Source organism: Pagrus major, chromosome 2 (assembly GCF_040436345.1).
Source record: "Pagrus major chromosome 2, Pma_NU_1.0".
NCBI lineage: Eukaryota > Metazoa > Chordata > Actinopteri > Spariformes > Sparidae > Pagrus > Pagrus major.
In genome coordinates, this window is record NC_133216.1 from 11,899,197 (window position 1) to 11,920,645 (window position 21,449).

Genomic DNA, 21,449 nt, shown 5'->3' on the forward strand with positions numbered 1-21,449 from the left:
GAGTCGTGAGTAGGACGTTTATTAGCACGTTTATTTAGTCTTTCTGTGCACCTTCCTTCCTTCCTCTCAGCATCCTGCTACCCTGCCATCATGGCATGGCCGTGCATTACGCGTGCTTGCTGCATCAACCGCTTCTGGACCGAGCTGGACAAAGCGGACATCGCGGTGCCTTTGGTTTTCACCAAATACTCGGATGTGGCCGACGTGCAGCATCTCCCGCATCACCCGCAGCCCAGACAGAAGAGGGCCGGCGCCATTGCCATAGAAACCCAGCCGCATCCCGGCGAGCAGGAGGCAGGGAAGGCACCGCCCGCGACGGGTGCCGCAGCGGGCAAAGATGGCTCTACTGCGTCCGTCATGCGCCAAGACTTTAAGGCGTGGAGAGTGCGCCCCGAGCCCAGCTGCAAGCCCAGGAACGAGTACCAGCGCTCGGCGACCCCGTTCAACAACGAAACTCAGTATCAGAAGGACTACAAGCCCTGGCCTATACCGAAGAAGCACGACCACCCCTGGATCCCCAAACCTAGCCCCACCGGCGGGCCGGAGCGCAGCGCGGGCGGCGGCAAGCTGGAGCACGCTGCCGCCGAGGCCGAGACCGGCGTGGAGAAGAGCGAGATCGAGGAGAAGATGCAGGAGAAGGAGACCAAGGATGTGCCGAAGAAGAGCGTGAAGAGGGAAAAGTCAGCGGAGAGGAAAGCGGGTGAGAAGACGGAGGCGCAGATGGGCGCAGATGCGAGCGCCGAGCAGAGGAAAGGCAGAGCAGCTGCAGACGCGCTGAACAGACAGATAAAGGAGGTGATGTCGACTTCCAGCAGCTACAGGTAAGAGAGGGACAGATCCTGGAGCATCAGGGGGGAGAGACGTGTATTGTTCATTTATTCTAACATCACTGGAATAAAAGTTCTGTGACTTTTTACTCCTATCAGTGCTGCATTCAAGTGCCCTCTGTTACACAACATTTCAACTAACAAATAGCCTCTATATGCCAGCCTGCTCTGTCCAGTGATACAATTTAGAGAACATCAGAGGATATTTGGTATCTCTGGTTACAATCTCCAGTGATTTCCCAAGCAAACTGATAAAGGTTGCATTATTGATTTTGTGCTTTATCCTCCCTAAGAGTACTACCAAATCAATGCAGTAGGCCATGAATGAGAACAGCCAGTAAAAGGGTCTCGGTGTAATCATGTGTCTTAGCGTGCGTGTTTCTCTGCACAGACTTCCTCCGAATTGGATTAAGGATGCATAATGCATGCAAGTTAACAAGACTCACTGGCTCTGTCAGTCTGCCCCCAATGAAATATTGAAGTTAACATACCATGTACCAGTGCCCTAATTTTTCTCCATTTTTAATTTGTTTAAGATAAACTTATTACAGATGAACTTGACTGACACGCACTTAACGTTTAACTTAATTTGTAAGCAATAAAACCAAACTTGCATGACATTTATGAGATTAATGATGATAAGAAGCAGTTTTACACAGGAAAAAACATGACCTTTATCTTTGAACAACAATCTCATATGTTTGACATAAAAACAGGCTTCCTTGTTACATTCAGGCAACCAAATAATTGTCAATACAAAACTATGTTTGATTTCAACAAATAAGAAAGAAACAAAACAAAATGTAGTACGCATTGCATTTCGATACATAGTCATAAGAAAAATCTCTTAAAGGGGACCTATTATGTTTTTTCACCAACAGAAGCTCATCTCTCCCACAGAAAATGCTGCTCCTGAAACGCCTCGTCAGTAGTCCCGCCTTTAATTCTGTGACATTGTGACATCACACTACGTCACCATGTCACACATTTACATAATTTCTTTTTTTAGGATGATTTAACACAGATGCTCTTTTTTTTTAAGTGCTGCTGGGTCAGACGTGTGTCAGCTGACCAATCAGAGCAGACTGTGTATTCAGGAGGCGGGGCCTTAAAAAACTTCTAGTAGTAATCCAAAACAGAATTATGAACCTGAAAATGAACATAATATGTCTAATTTAATGTTTAGTTGACTATTATTCTACTCTAGAGATAGACTGCCAATACACAAGAAAGTGTTACCTCCTTATTATCCATAATAAGTGAGTTTAAAAACACTCCATGCTGCCATGTCAAAGCTCACAGGGCTTGGAAAGTAAGTCTAAAGTTCGAATTTTGACATCAGTGCTAAAAATAACATCTTGCCAGTATGGAGAAATTAATAGGCCAACAGGATCCTGTGATATAAATCAGGTACTCAGCAATAAACTGGCAGCTCTGCACAGTCTGGTGCTGAGCTACAGTCAACATGAGACATTATAAATGCCAGAGCTATATAAAGTCTCTTATTGTCCATATATGTCCGGTCCAATTTAGTCCTTCCCTGTTAGTAAATGGACAACAGATTACATTAAACTGCACTCAGATCGCTGCTCATGTTGATGTGTATATGACATTTGACATGAGCACTGACCAATAAGCCACCACAAGACATAACTAGCAAAACTTTTTGTCAACTTGCGATTTTCATTGCATGACCAAACTGGTTGGTGCATGACATGACATGTCATTTCATGATATGTCAGATCATAATTGGGACTAAATTGTTACAAAACACGCAATGTTCCTTTTCAACAGTTTCAGTAACTTTAAACCTTTTAGAGCTAACAACAAAATAACAGGCCAAAACCCAAAGATATTCGATAAATCGAGAATAAGAATTGCCAGTTAATTGGTTATAAAAGTAATCATACGTTGCAGCTGTACAATCCCTTTCTGTTTGCTTTTCCCCAGGACTGAGTTCAAGGCATATAAGGATGTGAAACCAGTGAAGCCCATCAAAGCTCCATCTCAGTATAAACCCCCAGCGGAGGAGACCAGCCTGGAAACCAGTTACAGCGCCACATACAAGGGGGAGCAGGTGAAGGTTAACCCCACCGACAACAAGGTGGTGGAGCGCAGGAGGATACGCAGCCTGTACAGCGAGCCTGGCAAGGAACCTGCCAAGGTGAGAACTTAACACACAGATCCACTAATGTTAGTGCAGGTCTGTGAGCTACTGCTACCACCATGAGTTTCCTTTAAGTACAGTGAATTATAGCCATGTCTAAAACTTAATTAGCCCTGTTATAGCCAAGGTTTAGTACTTTGTGATTAACGCACTGTTTGTCAGTTTGACTTTGTTTTGAAATTGAGTTCTTACTCAGCAGAAGCGCTGCTGCATAAACCTTTTTTATTTCACATGCCATCCATTTTTGTGGCCTAATGGCAGGTGATTTGTTTCTCAGACTTATTGAACACACACAAAAATCTAGCTAAATATTTAAATTTTAAGATCAAAAATACCAAAAATACATTGTTAAACTATTGCATCATGCAGATAAATTAGTATGTAAGATGTTTAAATAGCCAGTCTGTGTACATTTTTCCTAAACAAACAATAATAACCTGATTGCCCAAATAAATGTTGGTAGTGTACATTTCTGCAAACCACAGATATATTGAAATGTTACATTTCTTTATGTTCAAACTTCAAATTATGCTGTGACAAAGCTGAACTTAGGGTCTAGTCTTCTCGAATCGTGGTCTCTCGCTTGGCAGCCGTCTTGAACAATGGTCTCTCGCTTAGCTAAAAATATCCAGTGGTTTCGTGCTCACAAATGTTGGAACATCATCTCAAACAGGGATCTCTCACTCAGCAGCGGTCTCAAACAGCGGTCTCTCCCCTAGCTAAAATTATCCAGTGGTTAAGGGTTTACAAATGTTGAAACACCGACTCAAACAGTGTCCTCTTGCCTAGCTAAAAATATCCAGGGCGTCTCCTGCTTACAAATGTTGAAACGTTGTCTCGAACAGTGGTCTCTTGCCCGTCAGCCGACTCGAACAGCAGTCTCTTGCTTGGCAGCCGTCTCAAACAGCAGTCTCTCACTTGGCAGCGGTCACTAACAATGGTCTCTCGTCTAGCTAAAGATAACCAGCGGTTTCACGCTTATAAATTTTGAGAGGCCATTTTGAACAGTGGTCTCTTGCATAGCTAAAGATTTCCAGTGGTTTCGTGCTTACAAATATTGAAGCTCTGTCTTGAATGGTGATCTCTCGCTCGACAGAGGTCTGGAACATTGGTCTCTCTCCTTGCGAAAAATATCCAGTCGTTGAAACTGAATGCAAATGTTGAAACTCAGTCTTGAACAGTGGACTCTCACAGCTGTTTTGAACAGTGATGTCTTGCCTAGCTAAAAATATCCAGTGGTCTCTCACCAGGCAAGTATCCGTTACTGTGGTTTGCAGAAAAGTACAATGCCAACATTATTCTGACGACTTTACGACGTGCAAATTTTACATACCAATATATGGAATATTTATTGCATCATTTTGAAATGTTACATTTATATCCAAACTTTGGATTATCATATTAAAGTAGTCCTTTATTTGAATATATTTTTAACATAGATTGGTGTGTGCATGTTATCGACAGCTCAGACATGAAATTGGTTTATATTGTGTCTATAGTAGTGTGTTCATATGGCCACTCCCTCTCTCATTCTTGTAGGACGTCTCAGAGACTGAGAGCAGCTCTGTTCTTAATCTGCTGTAGTCAGGTGTGTTCTCTGTTTCTTCTAGAAGGCATGGAGGCTGACCTCAAAATGATCAGACGCAAACGTGCATACTGTACACACACATACACACACAGTATGCGCCTTGGCCAGTACGCGCCACAGTCACATGTATCACCCAGCTGCCAGATGCAATCCTGCAAAAAGTATCTGCCACATCTTCACTGTTTGCCCACCTCTCAGCCTGCACCACCCACCACTCTTTATGCAGCTTAGTGGTTTTAAAAAACTGACTGTGCATATTCTGTGGGTTTATGCAAGAGGGTGGATTCATTCATAAATGGAAGAAACAAAGAATCTGAGATGATATTACCAAGAATCAAAACTAAAGAGAAGGATTCATTGCATCGGTGAAAGCCAAGACGATAAACCTTCTTCACATTTGATTAGTTTACATTTAAACAGATCTGTGCTGTTTAGGGCTCTATTTTGGTGACGAGGCACGGTGCAAATTACACGAGGCAAAATCACAATTTTTTACATGTCTGCAGACAATTGGCTCACCATCAATTTGACTGCATACAAGTGGGTGGAGAGACACAGAAGAGTATGTGCCAGTGGTAGCAGCAAGTGGTCTACAACACCTTTGGCATCAGGAATTGGTAACACTTGTTTGCAGATGATGTTATCCTTTCAGCTGTTGATGTCTGCTGACTGTTACCACAGTTTGCAGCTCAGTATGATGCAGCTGTGAAGTTTTAAATACATTCTTCAAATAAAATTAGTGCGGGTTGAATCTAATCTTTTTTATATATTTAGATTAGAGTGCACTTTTAACGTTTTTATGGTCATGAACAACACAGTCCCCTTCTACAAATATTCGTCCTGATTTTAACTGGGCGAAATCGCTTTGCACCACAGTCCTTTTACTCACAGAAATAGAGCCCTCCATGTTTACTGTCAGAAACAGCCTATTTTCTAACAAACATTTGTCATCCTTAACAATATACATGTTTTTAAGGTTTATTTATTCAGCAAAAGTTGAGCATGTTTGCAACTTTTTTTGCTGTGCACTAATTCATTTATACAACTTGAACATTTGGGGACTCGTCAAGAAGTCTTTCATTGTTGTGCAGAAAGAGTCTGTAAAGGAATTTCAATCAGCAATCCTCCAGTCACACGTCTGCTTTTTAAACATATAGTTTTTGCCCCAATATTAATGGTTGAAAAACGTTTCATTCTTTAAAGAGTAAAACTAACATCATGTACTAATATAAACCATGTACTGTATGTTATGCGTTCTTTTAAAGTTGATTTTTATGGATAAATGCACGAACCACTGTTCTATAAAAGGAGAGGCACAAATACATAAAATTTGTGCTGTATTTTTTTTTTTTTTTCTCTTCATTGCACTAACCACATAAAGCAAATGTCACCGAAATCTTATGGTGTCATTTGCCTGTCATTATATTAAGTAACAGGATAAAAAAAGGTACGTATTGCATGATAAGATAGGACTTTGACATGATTTAAAGTCTCCATGAATTAAGCAATCATCTAAAGGAATAGTTTGACACATTTTTGAAATGCGCTTATTTGCTTTTTTGCAGAGAGTTTGATGTTACGTTTGATACCTCTCCTACATATTGTTGAATATGAAGTTAACGCCAGCAGCTGATTATCTTAAATATTAAACTTTCTGAAGTCTTGCCGTCATGGGAAGGCTCCAGGAAGTCACTGCTCCCAGTCAGGAAGTAGTCCCACATAAAACACTTTTTTTTTTCCTTTAGAGGGGATGGGGCTAGCTGTTTCCCCCTGTAACCAGTCTTTATGCTAAGCTAAAAGGCTGCTGGTTGTAGCTTCATATTTTACTGACAAACATGAAAGTGGCATCGATATTATCATCATGCTCTCGGCAAAGAGCAGATATGTCCATTTCCCAGAATAATAAACTATTGCTTTAACGTCAGTCTAAGCTTGACTGACTATTTTTTGTTAACTCAATCTCAGTATTTTTTCACCACTCTTCTCTTCCAGGTGGATAAACCAGTGTCTCGCACCAAACCAAAAAAGACACCAACAACAACAACAGGGAAGATGGTGAAAAAAACAAAAGAGAAGCAGATTGCCAGTTCCCAGTCAGCCAAGAAGAAGCCGTCTTCGGGCGCCGCAGAACCCAAACCGGGCGGAGTCGTCACAAAGAAGAGCAAAGAGATCAGCAATAGACTGGCTGAAGCGAAGCACTAAAAGTAGTTCATGTCCACACCTTCGATCAAAGGCGACTTGACGAATTAGGCAAACTTCTTCCCTTTGGTTTCTTTTCCTGTTGTTTTTGCTGTCCTGTCATATATCGTTCACCTTTGAATGGGCACCAATGTTGAGCTTTTAGACTAATGCAAATAATTTCACTGTAAAATGCGCGCGTGTGTGTGCGAGTGTGTGTATGTAAATGTGCGAAAGTACAGTATGTGACTCCTTGTATTTTGGTGCACTGAACCGCTTTATATTATTGAGCACATAATTTGCACATTATTTATATGAGTTCTGTTTGGCATCGAGCTATAAAAAAAAAGAGCCATCAGTACACATATGCGTGTATGAAAGGGCATTTTTACCTTCGTCTGAATGGATGACAACTCAGATCAATATTAAAATGATTGTAGAAAAAAATGTCGAGGGGATGCTTTTTCTCTGAGAGGTTTTGTGAAAGTACAAAATCTGTTTTACGGTTGCGTTTCCTAGTTACAGTGCCTCCGCTGTATGGTCCTGGTTTTCATTTCATTGTTCTGGATGATATCTGGTTTCATCAGTTTGGTTGCTAAGGAACCAAATGAACTGTAATATAATTGCTACGGCTTGCATGCAGGACCCCTGTTTTTGGTTGAGTAGCAACATTTTAGCAGACTATATTGCCACAGTCACATTTTAGCTTGTAAATTGAGCCATTATAAAGATAAATGTATAGGAGCAAGACCTTTTTCGAATATAATGCATGTGTAGAAATAGATTCTGGTCACACCGAAAAGTACATACAGTAACAAAAATCATAGTCTAGTGGCTGTTAAAGCTCTAAAATAAAACACACCAGCAATATGGTTTCACCCACAAACATATTTCTTGCAATCTAAATGGAGATCCTTTGATTTAACAGGAATACTGCAGTTTAACGATGACTCAGTACTTTGTGACATTGTGCTCCATCCTCTCCTCTGAGCTGTGACGCTGTAACGCTAAAACAAAAGATGCACATAGGCCTGTAAAAGGAGAACTGATTCTGATCTCTCCAGGTGTTGAAGGACAAGGAATGGGCCAGGACTTGTAGTTCAGCTCTTTAAAAATGCTGCTGTCTGAAAAATGCGCAAAATCACCTCTGTTCAATGTGAGTGTGACATGTTTTTACTAAAATGCCATCACACACCCTTCCCTCTCTGGTTGTTAACACACTCATGCACCGCGATGCCCTTAGCGCCAACATGGCTGCAGAGCGCGAGGGCCCGAGTCGAGCACTATACCCACCGTGAGTCTGCTTCCAGTTTTAGCTTCAGTGTGTGTATGTGTGAGTGTGAGAGCGACTTTTCCTTGTCTGACCTCTACAGCCTGCTGCCTGCTATAGCATCAAGTCTGACCCAACCACCAGACGTGCTGCTATGCACTCCGACACCCTGGTGCTATATCTCTCGTCTGGTTTGGACCGCGTGTGTGTTGTCAGACCAGAGTGAAACGATGATATGACAGTGTCATACCGCTGCAGACATGTTGTGATATTGTGCTTGTATTCTCAGCTTGCTCTGAATGAACTCTGATTAAAATGATGATACAGAATCTTGTGCTGTGACTTATTTTATCCTTTGTGTTGGACATTAGTGTCATAAGTGTATTTTATAAACTGAATAACGGTATTTCACCTTCACACTCCGACAAAATATTACTTTTTAGCTGTAGAAATGTTGCAAAAAATGTTAAATGAGAATTTTTTTTAACAAATTGTATTTTATTTTATTTTTATTTGATGTAAGAACATTTGAATACCACAGTAATAAGAAGTAATTTACCTTTATTCGATATATTCTCTATATTCTTGTTAATAGTGAGATAACACTTGAAATATCAAGGCATGACATTAATAGAATAGTAACTATATATCAAATAACAAAATTAACATAAAAGGTGAAAAGTTTGTATTCGCAAAATGTAATTTTTTAAATGGATATTAGCATTTTCAACGATTTTGTTGTTAAATTTCAAACTTTACATTGTTTAATAAAATGGTAGTGTATTGTTGCCCCAGAAAAGAAAAACACAGCAGTGTCAGGTAAAAGGTTTATTGTTATAACAATGTTTTTCACGTTATAACAACACAAAATCACCACACTATGACAAGAATCCTTTATTGTTATAATAATATACTATTGTTATAATGTCATAACTTTTGTTATAACACAACATTTTACATTATAATTTGATTCAAAAACATAAAAATGTCTTGCGATAACGTGAAACATTTTATGTTATAACAACAAATCGTATATTAATAGTTTCTTGTTATACGTTTGTACTTCTTAATAATGTTACAATATCTTTTTAATTTCATTTTCTGGCTTGGCAGCAATATGCTTCCATATAATAACCTAAACTTCCACTTACATTCATTTGCATCAGTAAAATACCACAACATAAGCTGATATTTAAAGGTGCAACATGTTTGAATTTAAGCTTAAAACGTTCATAAATTAAAATCATAAACAGAATGTGAAGAAATCCTAGTTTTGACATTGTGTTAAAGACATTTATGAACTGTGGTGATGATTCTCCCAGCTGTCCGGAGCGAACATTCCCCTGGTCATCCAGCTACCTGAGCTAACAAGCTAACAGTAGCTACTACAGTCATGGATGCAGAAACAGATTACAGTTAGCAGCAGACAGCAGTTTCTGGTGAAATCCTGTCCCCATTTGTTGGGAATATGAATTCACCAGTCGAGCCCTTTCTTAGAGTGTTCAGTATGTTCATACTGATGCAAATGCAGCATCATGCTCACCGTGATGGTGTCACTCTGAAAGATAGATGGACACGTGTATTGCATGTGTCTGCTTAAACATAAAAAGCATTACAAAACTGGGTTGGAAACTATATGGAAGTCGTTTCTAAGCAAATCTGGCACTAAATTACAGCAGTCAAGCAAACTGAATTACTTCATTTTATGTTAAATCATCACTGGTTTGTTACAAATCTATTATATTCTTAGTGAAATCTGGGAAGTCATTTTCCAGACCTGGATTCTTTCCCCACAGCACTCCTAGAGGTCAAAGTAAGCACAGTATGAAAGGCTTTTTTAGGAGTGTGCATGCTGTGCTCCGCATGTTTTAATCCTAAACTCAGCACACATTTTGAGCCATTTATAGCATATTTTTCTTAATGTGAGATGTCATCAGTTCATTGTTCCCTCCTTGTTTTTTTTGGTTTTTTTTTACAGTTCAGGGATGAACTAAGAAATGCAAAATGGCCTCATCTTAAAACAAAACATTCATACTAAATGAAACAAAGGTCAAACGGAGAACGAAAACATTATTTGCTCATTTTTCAGTTTGTTCACTTGCTTTGCTTTTGGATGCTGGTGGTAATTTTCCTGTGAATCAGTCATCCTGACATAAAACTGCATGAATAATTCAGTTGTTATGGGCCCTTATGTTTGCAGAGCAGCATGAAATATTGAATAACAGATCAGCGATGGCACTGGAGCTGCCGAAGTGCTGTCCCTTCTCTAAAAGACTTGTCTGGCTGGTAACAGTCTCACCTACATAGCTTATTATGTTGTGTTGAAAGGGTAAAATTGAGATCTCATACCCTTCGACTCTGTATGAAATATACTATGAAAAAAGAGTTTCCATTTCTGTCTCGTTGTGGATGTAACTGTCATAAACAAAAATATTGCAGTTTTAACCAAAAAAGGTTTTAGGTTTACCTGTTTATGTGTCTCCTATATATTATGTGAGAGGCCACAGAGGGGAGTTCCCACTTTATGAGTCTGATCAGATCGTTCTTTGACACACAAGCATGCCGACCTGAGAGAGATTTGGATAAAAACGTACACAACAACATAAATGGTTATTTTGATAACCTGCATTGTTAATATCAGTGCGCGATATTGTGAGACTTGCACGCACCCTCATGAAAATATTATATTTTTTGGACAGGCAGGACATGGCAGAGTGTGGTGCTGATAGTCAGCAAATAATGACCTCTAGTGGTGAAGATCCATTGCTGTCGTAGCATCATGTGAACCAGGATATAAAGTAAGGAGGCTGCAAGAGGGTCTCCACAGTGTGCCAGACCGTCGCCCTAACCTCCATTTCTTGGGGTGTTCAGGGTGTGTTTTTCCTCCAGGCATGATTTAACTCTCTTCCTGCTTGGCTCTAATCTCTGTTGAGTAATAATACAAAGCAAAGAAATTAAACATGACAAATGTGACAGTGCAGAATAGGAGCCATTGTCAGGCGTTAACAGTCAGGATGATGACAAATGTACATGGTATGATGATTGTCATATCCTATGGCAGGATTATCAACTGCTATTGGCTAAAAGCAAAACAAAGCTGTACCCATTTTTAGCTTATTGTGCTTTGATATAGGTTATGTGTGTGCTGATGTACTGTGTTGTGTGTTGATGTAGTGCGATATGTGTGTTGAGGTATGTGTATTTTATTGCATTGTGGTTTTATGATACTGACCATTGAAAGCTGTGCATGTAAAAGTCCAACACAGGACAAGAGCTGAAAATTAGCAAGAGCTATAAACTCTCTGTGCAGCAAACCAGTTGCATTCTCTGTATTGGAACTATGCTAAACTGCATCGTCAAGATTAAATACAATTCAAACAAAAAAAAAACTATACATGAAAAAACGACAGCAATTGTTGTGTTGTTGGCAATTAAGGATGGGTGGATGGATGGATGATGTCTTCTACAGGAAAAGGAAATATAACAAACAAAATAATACAAATCACAACACAGTTAAACAAAAGATTGAATGATAGAGTAAATAATGTCATCACATCACAATCTTAGCATTTATTTAGGCTCCCTCCTCAGGCCAAGTCTAATATGAATACAAATAAACATTAACCAAATAAAGTAAGATTTTCAAGTCTTTATGTGAGCTTATGGCTGTTTCTTGGTCCAGCACTCAACAATGGAAGGAATGTTTTAATAACGCGTCTAGACCTTTTATAAATCTACACTGTAAATTTTAAAAGTTGACTTTACTTTGAAAAGGTCAGGAAACCGATTACCACAGAATTACCAAGTAAAGTAGACTAAAATTAATAAGTAATTTTGAGGTAATCGGTTTCCTCAAAGTAAGATCACTTTGTCAGACTTTACAGTGTATATACAGGAAATTATAGTTAAGTAAAGACATTATTGTCAATTGCACAATGGTTTCATAAATCTTTTTGGCATCTTTTATATCTAATATGTCTATCAAAATGACTAATATTGAAATTGGATCTAACACCACCTGTATGGCTTCCATTATCTCATTTTAAGTACTATTGTGGTTTCAACAAGCACTTCTGCAGCAAACTACTCTTAAAGTAGACTATTACATTTAAATTGCATGAGCTAAAAGGTTTTAACAACTTAAAATTATTAGTCCACTTTACTTGGTAATTTTGAGGCTATTGGTTTCCTCGAAGTAAGATCACTTTGTCAGATTTTACAGTGTATATATAGGAAATTTAGTGTAGTGAAAAAAGGTTAAATGAGGCTTGAACACTTGTGTTTGACTAAAACTTGTCAATTGCACACCAATTATTAATGATAACAACAACTTAATATCACCCTATTGAATGTAAACATACGCAGAGTTTCCAATTTGTCTCTAAAAACCTGAATACACATTTTACATGTACTCCAGTTTGTTGTTGTTGCACTCCTGTACTGTAGTCGGCGGTATGTTCTTCTTGTCACTCGTTTTTTTTAAAAAAACAGACGAAGAAGAACGACTTCCGCTTTGAGCTCTGACCGACCGGAAATAAACAAACCGAGACAAGCTGAGAGGAGGGAAGAGATAAGAGAGCTGCTGCAGCAAGTGACAGTAAAACCCGTAAGAAACATTTACAAGCTTCGTGTATCACAAGCGTATGAAACATTACTGTGTTTGTACAGATTCTCTATTAAAATGTTAAATATTTCACATGTTAAACGGTTAAAAAATGTTAATGAACGTTTGCTGTTTAGGATAAAAAGAGAGGTTTGACAGGTTCAGCGGGAGCTACACTGTTAGCCAAAATACTAACTTTTCTATGAACACAACACACCAAGCTACGATTAAACAACTGTTTGCTAGTTTCGTGGTTCGTTAGATTGCACAAGATTGTAAACGTTGTGTTGGTTATTTAACTTTCAGACAGAAATATAGACAAGTAGCCTGATAGATAATCAGCTAACCTAAGCTAACGTCGGTTAAAAGATTTAATTTCCAGCCACTTCTAGCCTGTGAAACTGCTTCTTAGCTGAGGTATTTTAGCCCATAGTTTATTTTATCTCTCTGTTAAAATGTCGGTCGCTGTATGTGCCTCAGTGCAGGTGGTCTGGATTGTGTGAGCAGCACACACTGATCTCCATCATGATGACAACGAAGAGACTGGACAACTTTGAGGTGGCCTGTGAGTGGGATTCATGCGACTTCAAGGGCCACACCATGGAGGAGCTGAGCGATCACATGTCCCTGCATTTAAAGGACTACCTGGGAGACAACGATGCCTTAGAGGAGCTGGGTGAGTGAGGAGGCTGGGAGATGTTCCTGAAAATAATAGGAAAGGTCGTTCATTCTGACATTCATGTTGTCAGGACATCTCAATGAGATCAAGATCTATTTTGCACAGGAGGCCTTACACTAGAAGACAACAGCCTTAGAAACAATCACAGAAATCTCTGAAACTTCAGATGTTCAGTGTTTACATGTGGGGTTTTGAGATGTAGCCAATCATGGGATCTCGTTTTTAAATGTAACACACAGATGCACTTTTAGTAAGAGGCGTTTAAAAGATGAAACTGCGTAGTTTTCCTCTTAATGGTGTTTTTCTGTATAGAGAATGTGTAATGAAAAGCAGGGTGCAGTTGTAAACTAGATGAAGTGTTGCAGTAACAGTTCAGATGTGATGCTGAAGGCTTTGAGTTTCTGGAAATTGTTGGTTTCGGTACCTTTACCGTACTTGAAAAGTGCATCAATTTTACTTTAAAAGCTATACAAAACCTGCTGTCATTTCTTTATTGCAACAACTCTTCCCTCTCTTTGTTTAGATGAGTTTGCTTGTCTCTGGAATGGTTGTGAATTTCTATCCATGGGAAGCCCCGCAGAGCTGGAGGTCCATGCTTACTTCCACAACTACCACGGTAAGCTCAAGTTCGTCGGGTCACAACTTCTCAAGTCCCGTCCTGATCTGCCCAGCTGCAACCAAGGAGTCCACAGCAACAACCTGGTGCCCGAAGGATCAGACGGATACGTTTGCCAGTGGGAACACTGTGATGTAGGTATTTTTAGTTCAAGTTCAATCATTGTTCATCAAATGAGTCACAGCCGCATTTTTATAGAATTAATATTTCTGTCTTTTTACAGAGTACATTCAACAATCCTGAGTGGTTCTACCGACATGTTGACAATCATGTTGAAAGTGCTGAGCCACAGTCTCTCCCACAGCAACAGCAGGCTCTCTTCTGCCACTGGACAGGTACGACTGAGCAAAGAGGACACTGAAGATGTTCCTTGTTATAGTGTTATCTATATTTCATATTTCTGTTACAGGCTGTGATGCCTTCTTCAAGATCAGGTATCGTCTGAGAGAACACATGCGGAGCCACACTCAGGAGAGACTCGTAGCCTGTCCCACGTGTGGCAGCATGTTCTCCAGCAACACAAAGCTGTTTGACCACCTACACAGGCAGGCCGAGCCAGTAGGTGAGACGAACACTTCGGTTTGCATCATTTCTGTGTTGAAGGTCTTTCATAAATGCTGACTTTGTTTCATTCTCCTTTCATTTGAACAGAGTCGCTGGTTTGTGAACACTGTGGCAAAGCTTTTTCCAGCGAGAGACTTTTAAGGGATCATGTTCGTCAGCACGGTAATTGTTTTTTGTTTGATGATGAAATCATTTTTCAATCATTCTTATATAAATATTTATTTATATCGAGATGTTGTAAGTATAGGGTTATATCATGTGAAAGTAGTCTTCATGTTGTTATTACGGCTGTTTGACAATATTGACCTTATTATTTAAGTGATTAAGGAGGTATTTACTCACTAACAGTAGGTCCTTAACTCCAGTAAGGCAGATTGTGCTGTGATGATCCATTTAGCGGGTCGTTAATCATATTGTCATAGAGTTAGTTTGATGTCCAATGTCTTGTTCCATGGATTGATTAAACAAATTTACATGTAACAATAATAAAAAATAATAATACATTATTTCTTGTCTTCTTGTCTTTTACTCTCAGTGAATCAGGTAAAGTGTCCCTTCTGTGACATGACCTGCACCACTTTGGCAGCTCTGAAGATCCACATCCGGTTCCGCCACTGTGACGAGCGGCCCTTCCCATGTGACTTCTGTGACAAGAGGTAGACCCTCAAAACTGCTGATTAGATGTCCCGTTGACAACATCTGTACATTGGCAAAATCGGGGCTGAGGAATACTTTACCTTTTTTTTTTGTAAATTTAGCATCAAAGGTAGTGATGTCAAGTTTCCGCTTTTTCCATAAAATATCTTTAAAGTGATTTATCATGAAAGGTAGGACAACACATTGTTTCCAGTCCAGATAGCCTCTGTTATATTTGCTCCACAAACAGGAGCTTTACCTTTATACATACAGCCTTTATAGAGGAGTCTCCTTATCCTAAGCATTCCTTTGGATTACCAAACAGTGGAAAAAAAACCTTTTAGTAACTTATTAATTCAACATTTTGTTGTAACTTTCATGTGTATTCCATGTCACTGGTGTATTTTTTAAGTAATCCGATTTGCAGAAAATCCACGGCACTTCACATTGTGATTACTTTGACAGTCTGATTTTAGTGGGGGTCAAATTTAGGTGTGTACCAAACCAGCGTGTTCCTTCCCGACAGGGGGATATGATATGTTGGCTGGAGCATCTCAGTAGCACCAGAATGCTTCACTTTTAATGGTGTGTTGTAACACATTTTACTTTTTAAAGAAAAAAATTGCAGCGCCTGCGATTTGCTTATCGCACTTGGCCATATTGTGATTTTGGTAATATTGCTGTTAATTGTGCAGTCCTACAACGAATCCAAACAAAAGAGGAACAACAAGCATCCATCATACCCAGTACTGTTGTCAATAATAATAATAAATTGATACCTTTATAACTTTGCAGATTCCGATTAATAGTTCAAAATATAATCCACAAATAGAGAATGATGGATTATTATAGATGAAGACTTTATTGAGCCCCAGGGGGAAGTTAAGTAGCTACTGAGCAATTTATAAAGTAATTCAAATTAGCTCCAACTTTACAAGCAGCAACATTAAAGTGGTGTATAATCTTAATTCAATAATATAATATACACTATTCTGAAAAAGGCCTTTTTGCATAATATGTACTTGATATTTTGATGCTAATACTTTTGTACTTTTGCTTCATTACATCTTTTAATGCAGGCCTTTTAGTTGGATCAAACTATTTCTACACTGTAGTATTACTAGTTTTACTTAATGAAAATATCTGAGTGAACATTTGTGCTATTAAAATTTAAAATAAATATTGTTACAAATTACAACATTACTTGTGTGTGAAGTAGTATTTTATATCTTTGTTGGACTCATATCAGCATCATAAAATCATGTTTTTTGTTGACTTTTTTTTTTTTACAGATTTAAAAACCAGCGCGATCTACAAAAGCACACAGAGGTTCACAACGAGGGCACCGTGTATCACTGCACAGTGGAGGGTTGTGATTATTCCTGTCACACATTCCAAACTATGAGCCACCACTTCAAGAGAGTGCACGAGGTTCGTCAGCACCAACATATATTGTATAACCTCTTTAGACCATCACTACAACCTGCTGTTACCTTGGTGACAGTTATGATGATGATGCTTTTTTGTTGTTAACAGCGTCACATAATATTTTAACAGGTCGGGGGGATGTCCAAATATAAATGCCATCTCTGTGATAAGGTCTTCTCCTGGTGTTACACTCTCACACTCCACCTTCGCAAGAAGCACGAGCTGAAGTGGCCGTCTGGACACTCCCGCTTTAGGTTGGTCACGACAGCCAATCACCACTGAAACAACCATTTTTATACCTGTAATAAATCATAATAAATCTGTAATTAAAGATAATATAAGACAAGTCTAAATAAATATTTAATTATAATATTTAATAATATCTTCACAGATACAGGAAGGATGTAGACGGCTTCCTCAAAGTAAATATGGTGCGGTTTGAGACCGTGGAAGTGACGAAGGAGATCATGAAGAACATGGCCAAAAAGCCGCAGAGCCTTCGGAAAAGTCAGAGAACGAGCGGCCGGAACAAGAGGGCTGAGGTCACACCAGAGAGCGGCCGAAGCTCCCCCGCAGGATCGTCCTCGCCCTCGTCCAGCTCCTCCTCCTCGTACTCCTCGGAGCTCTCTGGAGGCGAGGACGTTTCGTCTCAGCCCAGCCCCAGAGGCAGTGACTCTCCTGTTTACTGTGTGATGAGCACCATCCCTCACATTGAGGAGGAGCCTGGAGGGTTGTCCCAGGAGGACTGTGATGTTAGTGGGACTTCTGGAGCAGTTCAGGCCCTAACGGAGGTCGCGAGGGGCCTTGGGATGGACGTGGTTTGACTCCTCCTAGCTGTACTGCACTATGCATCCATTGTAGGCTCTCTAGTACCTCTTGTGCGATTAAATTGGTTTACCTGTTGTAGCGTATTCTGCTGCGGAGCTGTCATTGGCTGAAGGTTTCTCCTGGTCTCCAGTGTTGTTGGAGTGGTGTTACACTGAGATCACTTCACCAGTTTCGGAGACCACGCTTACATTTTAGCAGTTCTGATGCTTCAGTTTAGCTTTGTGATGTGTCCCTTTAAAGAGACTGCCTGTAAAACATTTTTACAGCAGAGTTGAAAATAGGCAATCAGCTTTTTTCCCATTGCTAGTAGACGGGTTTGCCTCTGTTTTTCCATTTCCTGGTGTGTCCCGTTCGATGACACGAATGTGCAAACAGGGAACAGTAGGAAGCAGCATGGAGGCCTTTTTTATGTCTTTTACTTCAGTCTCTTTCAAACTCTGTGCCGAGTGAATGATGTTCGAGCGCTGCTAGAACCAAGATGGATAAAAAACCATTTACGCGCCAACATCCGCAACTCCAACGTACATCATAGCATCACTCTGGTAAATGGGCAAAGATTTGCGTCTCCATCCAGGTGTCACGTTTCCATCACTGCCGATCGGAGCTAGATAGATCTCCGATAAAAACCTGTGACTACTGCGGAGTAATTTGATCTGGGAATTAATGCTGATTGTACACTTTCCCACAGAAGACAAAAGCCAGATGTTAGTGGTATTTTTCTTCCAGTATGAAAGGTTTATAGGTTCATGTTTCTGACCAAAAGTTAAGTTAAAGCACTACAAAGCCAGATCTATGAAATGTTGTGATTTACACACCATGTTCCATTTTCTGTGATATTTCCATGATGGTGCCTGGATGAAGGATTTCAGAAGACATTATTTTTTATTGCAGCCTTGAATGTTGCTTAATTTTATTGTTATAAATTTTAAATACATTTTTTATACAAAAGTGAACAACTCTTGTTTGTTTATTCACTCGCACTTGCGGCGTGGCTGTAGGGATTTTAATGTTGCAAGGTCGGTCGGTCAGTCAGCAAAAGTGGAAAGTAACTAAGTACGTTTACTCAAGTACTGTACTTGAGTAGGCGCCACCAGCAGGTCGAAAATTATTTTTCCCATATTTTGGTTTGTGACCAAATTACCTTAACGGCATTTCTTTCAGGTTTAAATGTACTCAGTGTTCATTGCTAATCAGCAGATGTTGGCCTGCTAATGTGCTAAACGAAGATGGTGAACATGCAGCACTGTCATTGTGAGCATGTTAGCATGCTGATGATAGCATTTCACTCAAAGCACCACTGTAACTAAGTACTATGGAAGCCCATTCCTGCCAGTTAAAGAAAAAGAAAAAATGGATGAAAACTTAGCCTTGATTAAAAGCAAAAACATCCCATAGAGCATAATTATAAGATAAAAAGTTGAACTTATCAGATAAATAGTCATAATTTTAGAAAAGAAAGTGGAAAGATAGAAAATCAAAATAATGAGAAAAAGTTGAAATCACAAGATAAAAAGTCATAATTTTAGGATACAATTACACTGTCTCACATTTTTGACTTTTTTAATCTTATAATTATGATTTTTTTATCTCTTTAATATCAACTATCTATTTCATATTTTTTACTTTATTAACTTAAAAAAGGCCAAACCATGAAAGTCAAAATTGACCTAAGTCTTAACACAGCTGCATTCAATTTTTAAACTCAACATTTTTAAACTTGTTACTCCTCCGAACATGATCAACGGTATCATCTGACCATAAAAAAAATGAGCAAGCACATGCATCTTAATATTTTTATTCAAACAACTGATTTAACAAGGGAATCATTACAGTGTAGGTTTCACTGCACAGTTGCCAAAATCCATCTGAGAAATTGATTCTGTCAGTTTTCCAGACCAGCATGCTTTATTGATAAACTTCTAATGAAAGCTGTTCTAGCGCAAATAGTATCTTTGTTTTTTTATTTGTTGGACAGAGCTCTGTTGAATTCATACTCAGACCAGAGTCACCAGTGAACCTAACAGACATACTGTAAATCACTGATTGCTGTAATGAGAACAGCTGCTCTTGTTTCTGTCAGGCAGACCCGGGAGACTCAGGGCCCCGGGTAGGACGTTGCCAGAAAGCCAGGATGAGTGAGTTGATGTCTGCAGCATTGGAGATGACAGCTCTCCTGACGTGAGTGTAGAAACTCCCTCCCTCTGAGGTTAACTGTCTCCTGCTGCCTCAAGGCAAGAGGCATGTAAAGAGGTGGTGCACAGAAGCCATGAATAGTCTCTTTTTGCCTCTGTGCTACAAGAGGTATCCTGATCGTTTTGCAGGTATTCACTGAGCAGTCTTTCAGGGCGTTTTGTCTGGAGTGGAGATCCCACAGTGGCTCCCATGAAGCAGTTTGGTAAGGATGCATTTCAGCTCCTGGATAAGGAGTTCTGGTAACATTACATCTACTGCTGTTAGGATACAACACAGACAAATCACTTCTATGTTGCACTGCTACGGGCTGTGAAGGTGGATGTGAAGAATCAAACCGGTCGTTTATATATTCCTGCTTCACCCTCTTTACTCTAACGAAGCTGTCGCCCTCAAGTGACCTTTTCCGATCAAATGAGTCGTTGTGTCTGCCGTCAGGTTCAGGAGTCGCCGCTCGATCCCAGGATTTGTCTCTAAGAAGTAAATCCTTCGCCGTAGCAGCTTGTAGGCTCCTATGTTGTTTCTGCTTCTCAGCGAGTTTCTCTCTCCAGTGCAGGTTCGGGGCCTGTTCCAGTTTTTCCTTCTGGGTCGGACAGCTGCAGCAAGGTGGAGATGTGTAAAGGTCAGAGGGATAGCTCCTGTTGAAGTGGCTGAAGGTCTCAGCTGGTTTTCTTGAGTGTCCACATGGAATATCTAAAAAAAAAAAAGAAAGAAAAGATGAGCAGATGGGTTTTAGTGATATAACACATATCCTGCTGTTGCTAAAGGTATTTTTCTTACACTGCTGGCCTGAAACTCACCCAGATCTGGATGTCTGCCGCAGCTCTGGTCCGACTCCTTTCGTTGGACTGAGTCAGGTAGACTGCTGGCAGGACACTCAGGTGTCACTTCTTGATGGAGACTGCTGCGTTTCAGCTGCATTCTCTGTTAAAATATGGATCAAATACAGTTTGCGAAGCACAAAATACTTTGGAAATCAGACACAGAATTATGCAACTCAGAAGGACAATATGTCTTAAAGGGTAATTCCTCTAATTTTACACATGAAAGTGTGTTGTCTTGGGGAGGACTACTGCATATGTGGCTCCAGAGGAAGCTACATGTAATCTGATAAATTGTCTCCAGTGATGTCACTCAGTGGCTAAGTTGCATTGTGGGTAATGTAGGCACCAGGTTTTGAATAAGCAGTCCATTAGTCTGAATTGATACAACAGAACCAAAGATATCACCTGTTTTATTCCACCTATTCTTTCTTTTCAAATCTGGTGCCTACATTACTCACAATGCCACCGAGTGACATCACTGGAGGCAATTTATCAGATTACGTACAGCTTCCTCTGGAGCCACAAAAGGCTTTATACTACTTTTTTCACATATGCAGTGGTACTCCCTAAAACCTGTAAACACACTTAAATGTGTTAAGTTGGTGGAGTTACCCTTTAAATAAAAGAGTTATGTAGACTTAAAGTAAAAATCATATAAATCTTTGGAGCTCATGTGTCTCTCCTTAAAACTGCCTTTGTAAGTGTTGTCTGTCAACTGAATACCTTTATATAAACATGTCTGACTAAAAGGTAAAAAAACCTTAAAGATGTATGAAGAATACAATCATAATTTAAACATATTTGTCACATAATGACTTGTTTATAAATGGACAACAAAAATCCCCAAATCCAGTTTAAATTACTAAAGACTAAGACCAAATACTTTATGAATTCACAAGTTTTTGTTACTAAACGTTTGATACGTTTAGCTTGACATTACCTTGAGTTGTATGTTGTAATAAATCTTCCATGCTATGCACACATGTAAGGAACCCCATCTCCCTCGTTTCTGAAACAAAAAATAAAAATCTGATCAATCAAACTAATTTTA

At 39.5% G+C, this 21,449-nt stretch overlaps 2 protein-coding genes across 2 annotated transcripts; both read left to right on the forward strand.

Moving 5' to 3' along the window:
- Positions 1 to 90: 90 nt before the first annotated feature.
- Positions 91 to 6,784, forward strand: map6b (microtubule-associated protein 6b). Its single transcript, XM_073480259.1, has 3 exons — positions 91 to 821; positions 2,778 to 2,991; positions 6,575 to 6,784. The coding sequence occupies exons 1-3, from the start codon at positions 91 to 93 to the stop codon at positions 6,782 to 6,784; spliced, it is 1,155 nt and encodes a 384-aa protein (XP_073336360.1).
- Positions 6,785 to 12,592: 5,808 nt separating this feature from the next.
- Positions 12,593 to 18,332, forward strand: LOC141014335 (histone H4 transcription factor). Its single transcript, XM_073488077.1, has 10 exons — positions 12,593 to 12,636; positions 13,114 to 13,309; positions 13,836 to 14,062; positions 14,152 to 14,263; positions 14,338 to 14,490; positions 14,580 to 14,654; positions 15,028 to 15,148; positions 16,421 to 16,559; positions 16,686 to 16,810; positions 16,948 to 18,332. The coding sequence occupies exons 2-10, from the start codon at positions 13,159 to 13,161 to the stop codon at positions 17,378 to 17,380; spliced, it is 1,536 nt and encodes a 511-aa protein (XP_073344178.1). The 5' UTR covers positions 12,593 to 12,636; positions 13,114 to 13,158; the 3' UTR covers positions 17,381 to 18,332.
- The last annotated feature ends 3,117 nt before the right edge of the window (positions 18,333 to 21,449 follow it).

Bases quoted from the DNA above. Each gene is read 5' to 3' on its own strand.
- map6b (XM_073480259.1), top strand. From the start codon at position 91: ATGGCATGGCCGTGCATTACGCGTGCTTGCTGCATCAACCGCTTCTGG. The intron at 822-2,777 runs GTAAGAGAGGGA...GCTTTTCCCCAG, and splicing joins TCGACTTCCAGCAGCTACAG to GACTGAGTTCAAGGCATATA. The intron at 2,992-6,574 runs GTGAGAACTTAA...CTTCTCTTCCAG, and splicing joins CTGGCAAGGAACCTGCCAAG to GTGGATAAACCAGTGTCTCG.
- LOC141014335 (XM_073488077.1), top strand. From the start codon at position 13,159: ATGATGACAACGAAGAGACTGGACAACTTTGAGGTGGCCTGTGAGTGG. The intron at 14,655-15,027 runs GTAATTGTTTTT...TTTTACTCTCAG, and splicing joins GGATCATGTTCGTCAGCACG to TGAATCAGGTAAAGTGTCCC. The intron at 15,149-16,420 runs GTAGACCCTCAA...TTTTTTTTACAG, and splicing joins TGTGACTTCTGTGACAAGAG to ATTTAAAAACCAGCGCGATC.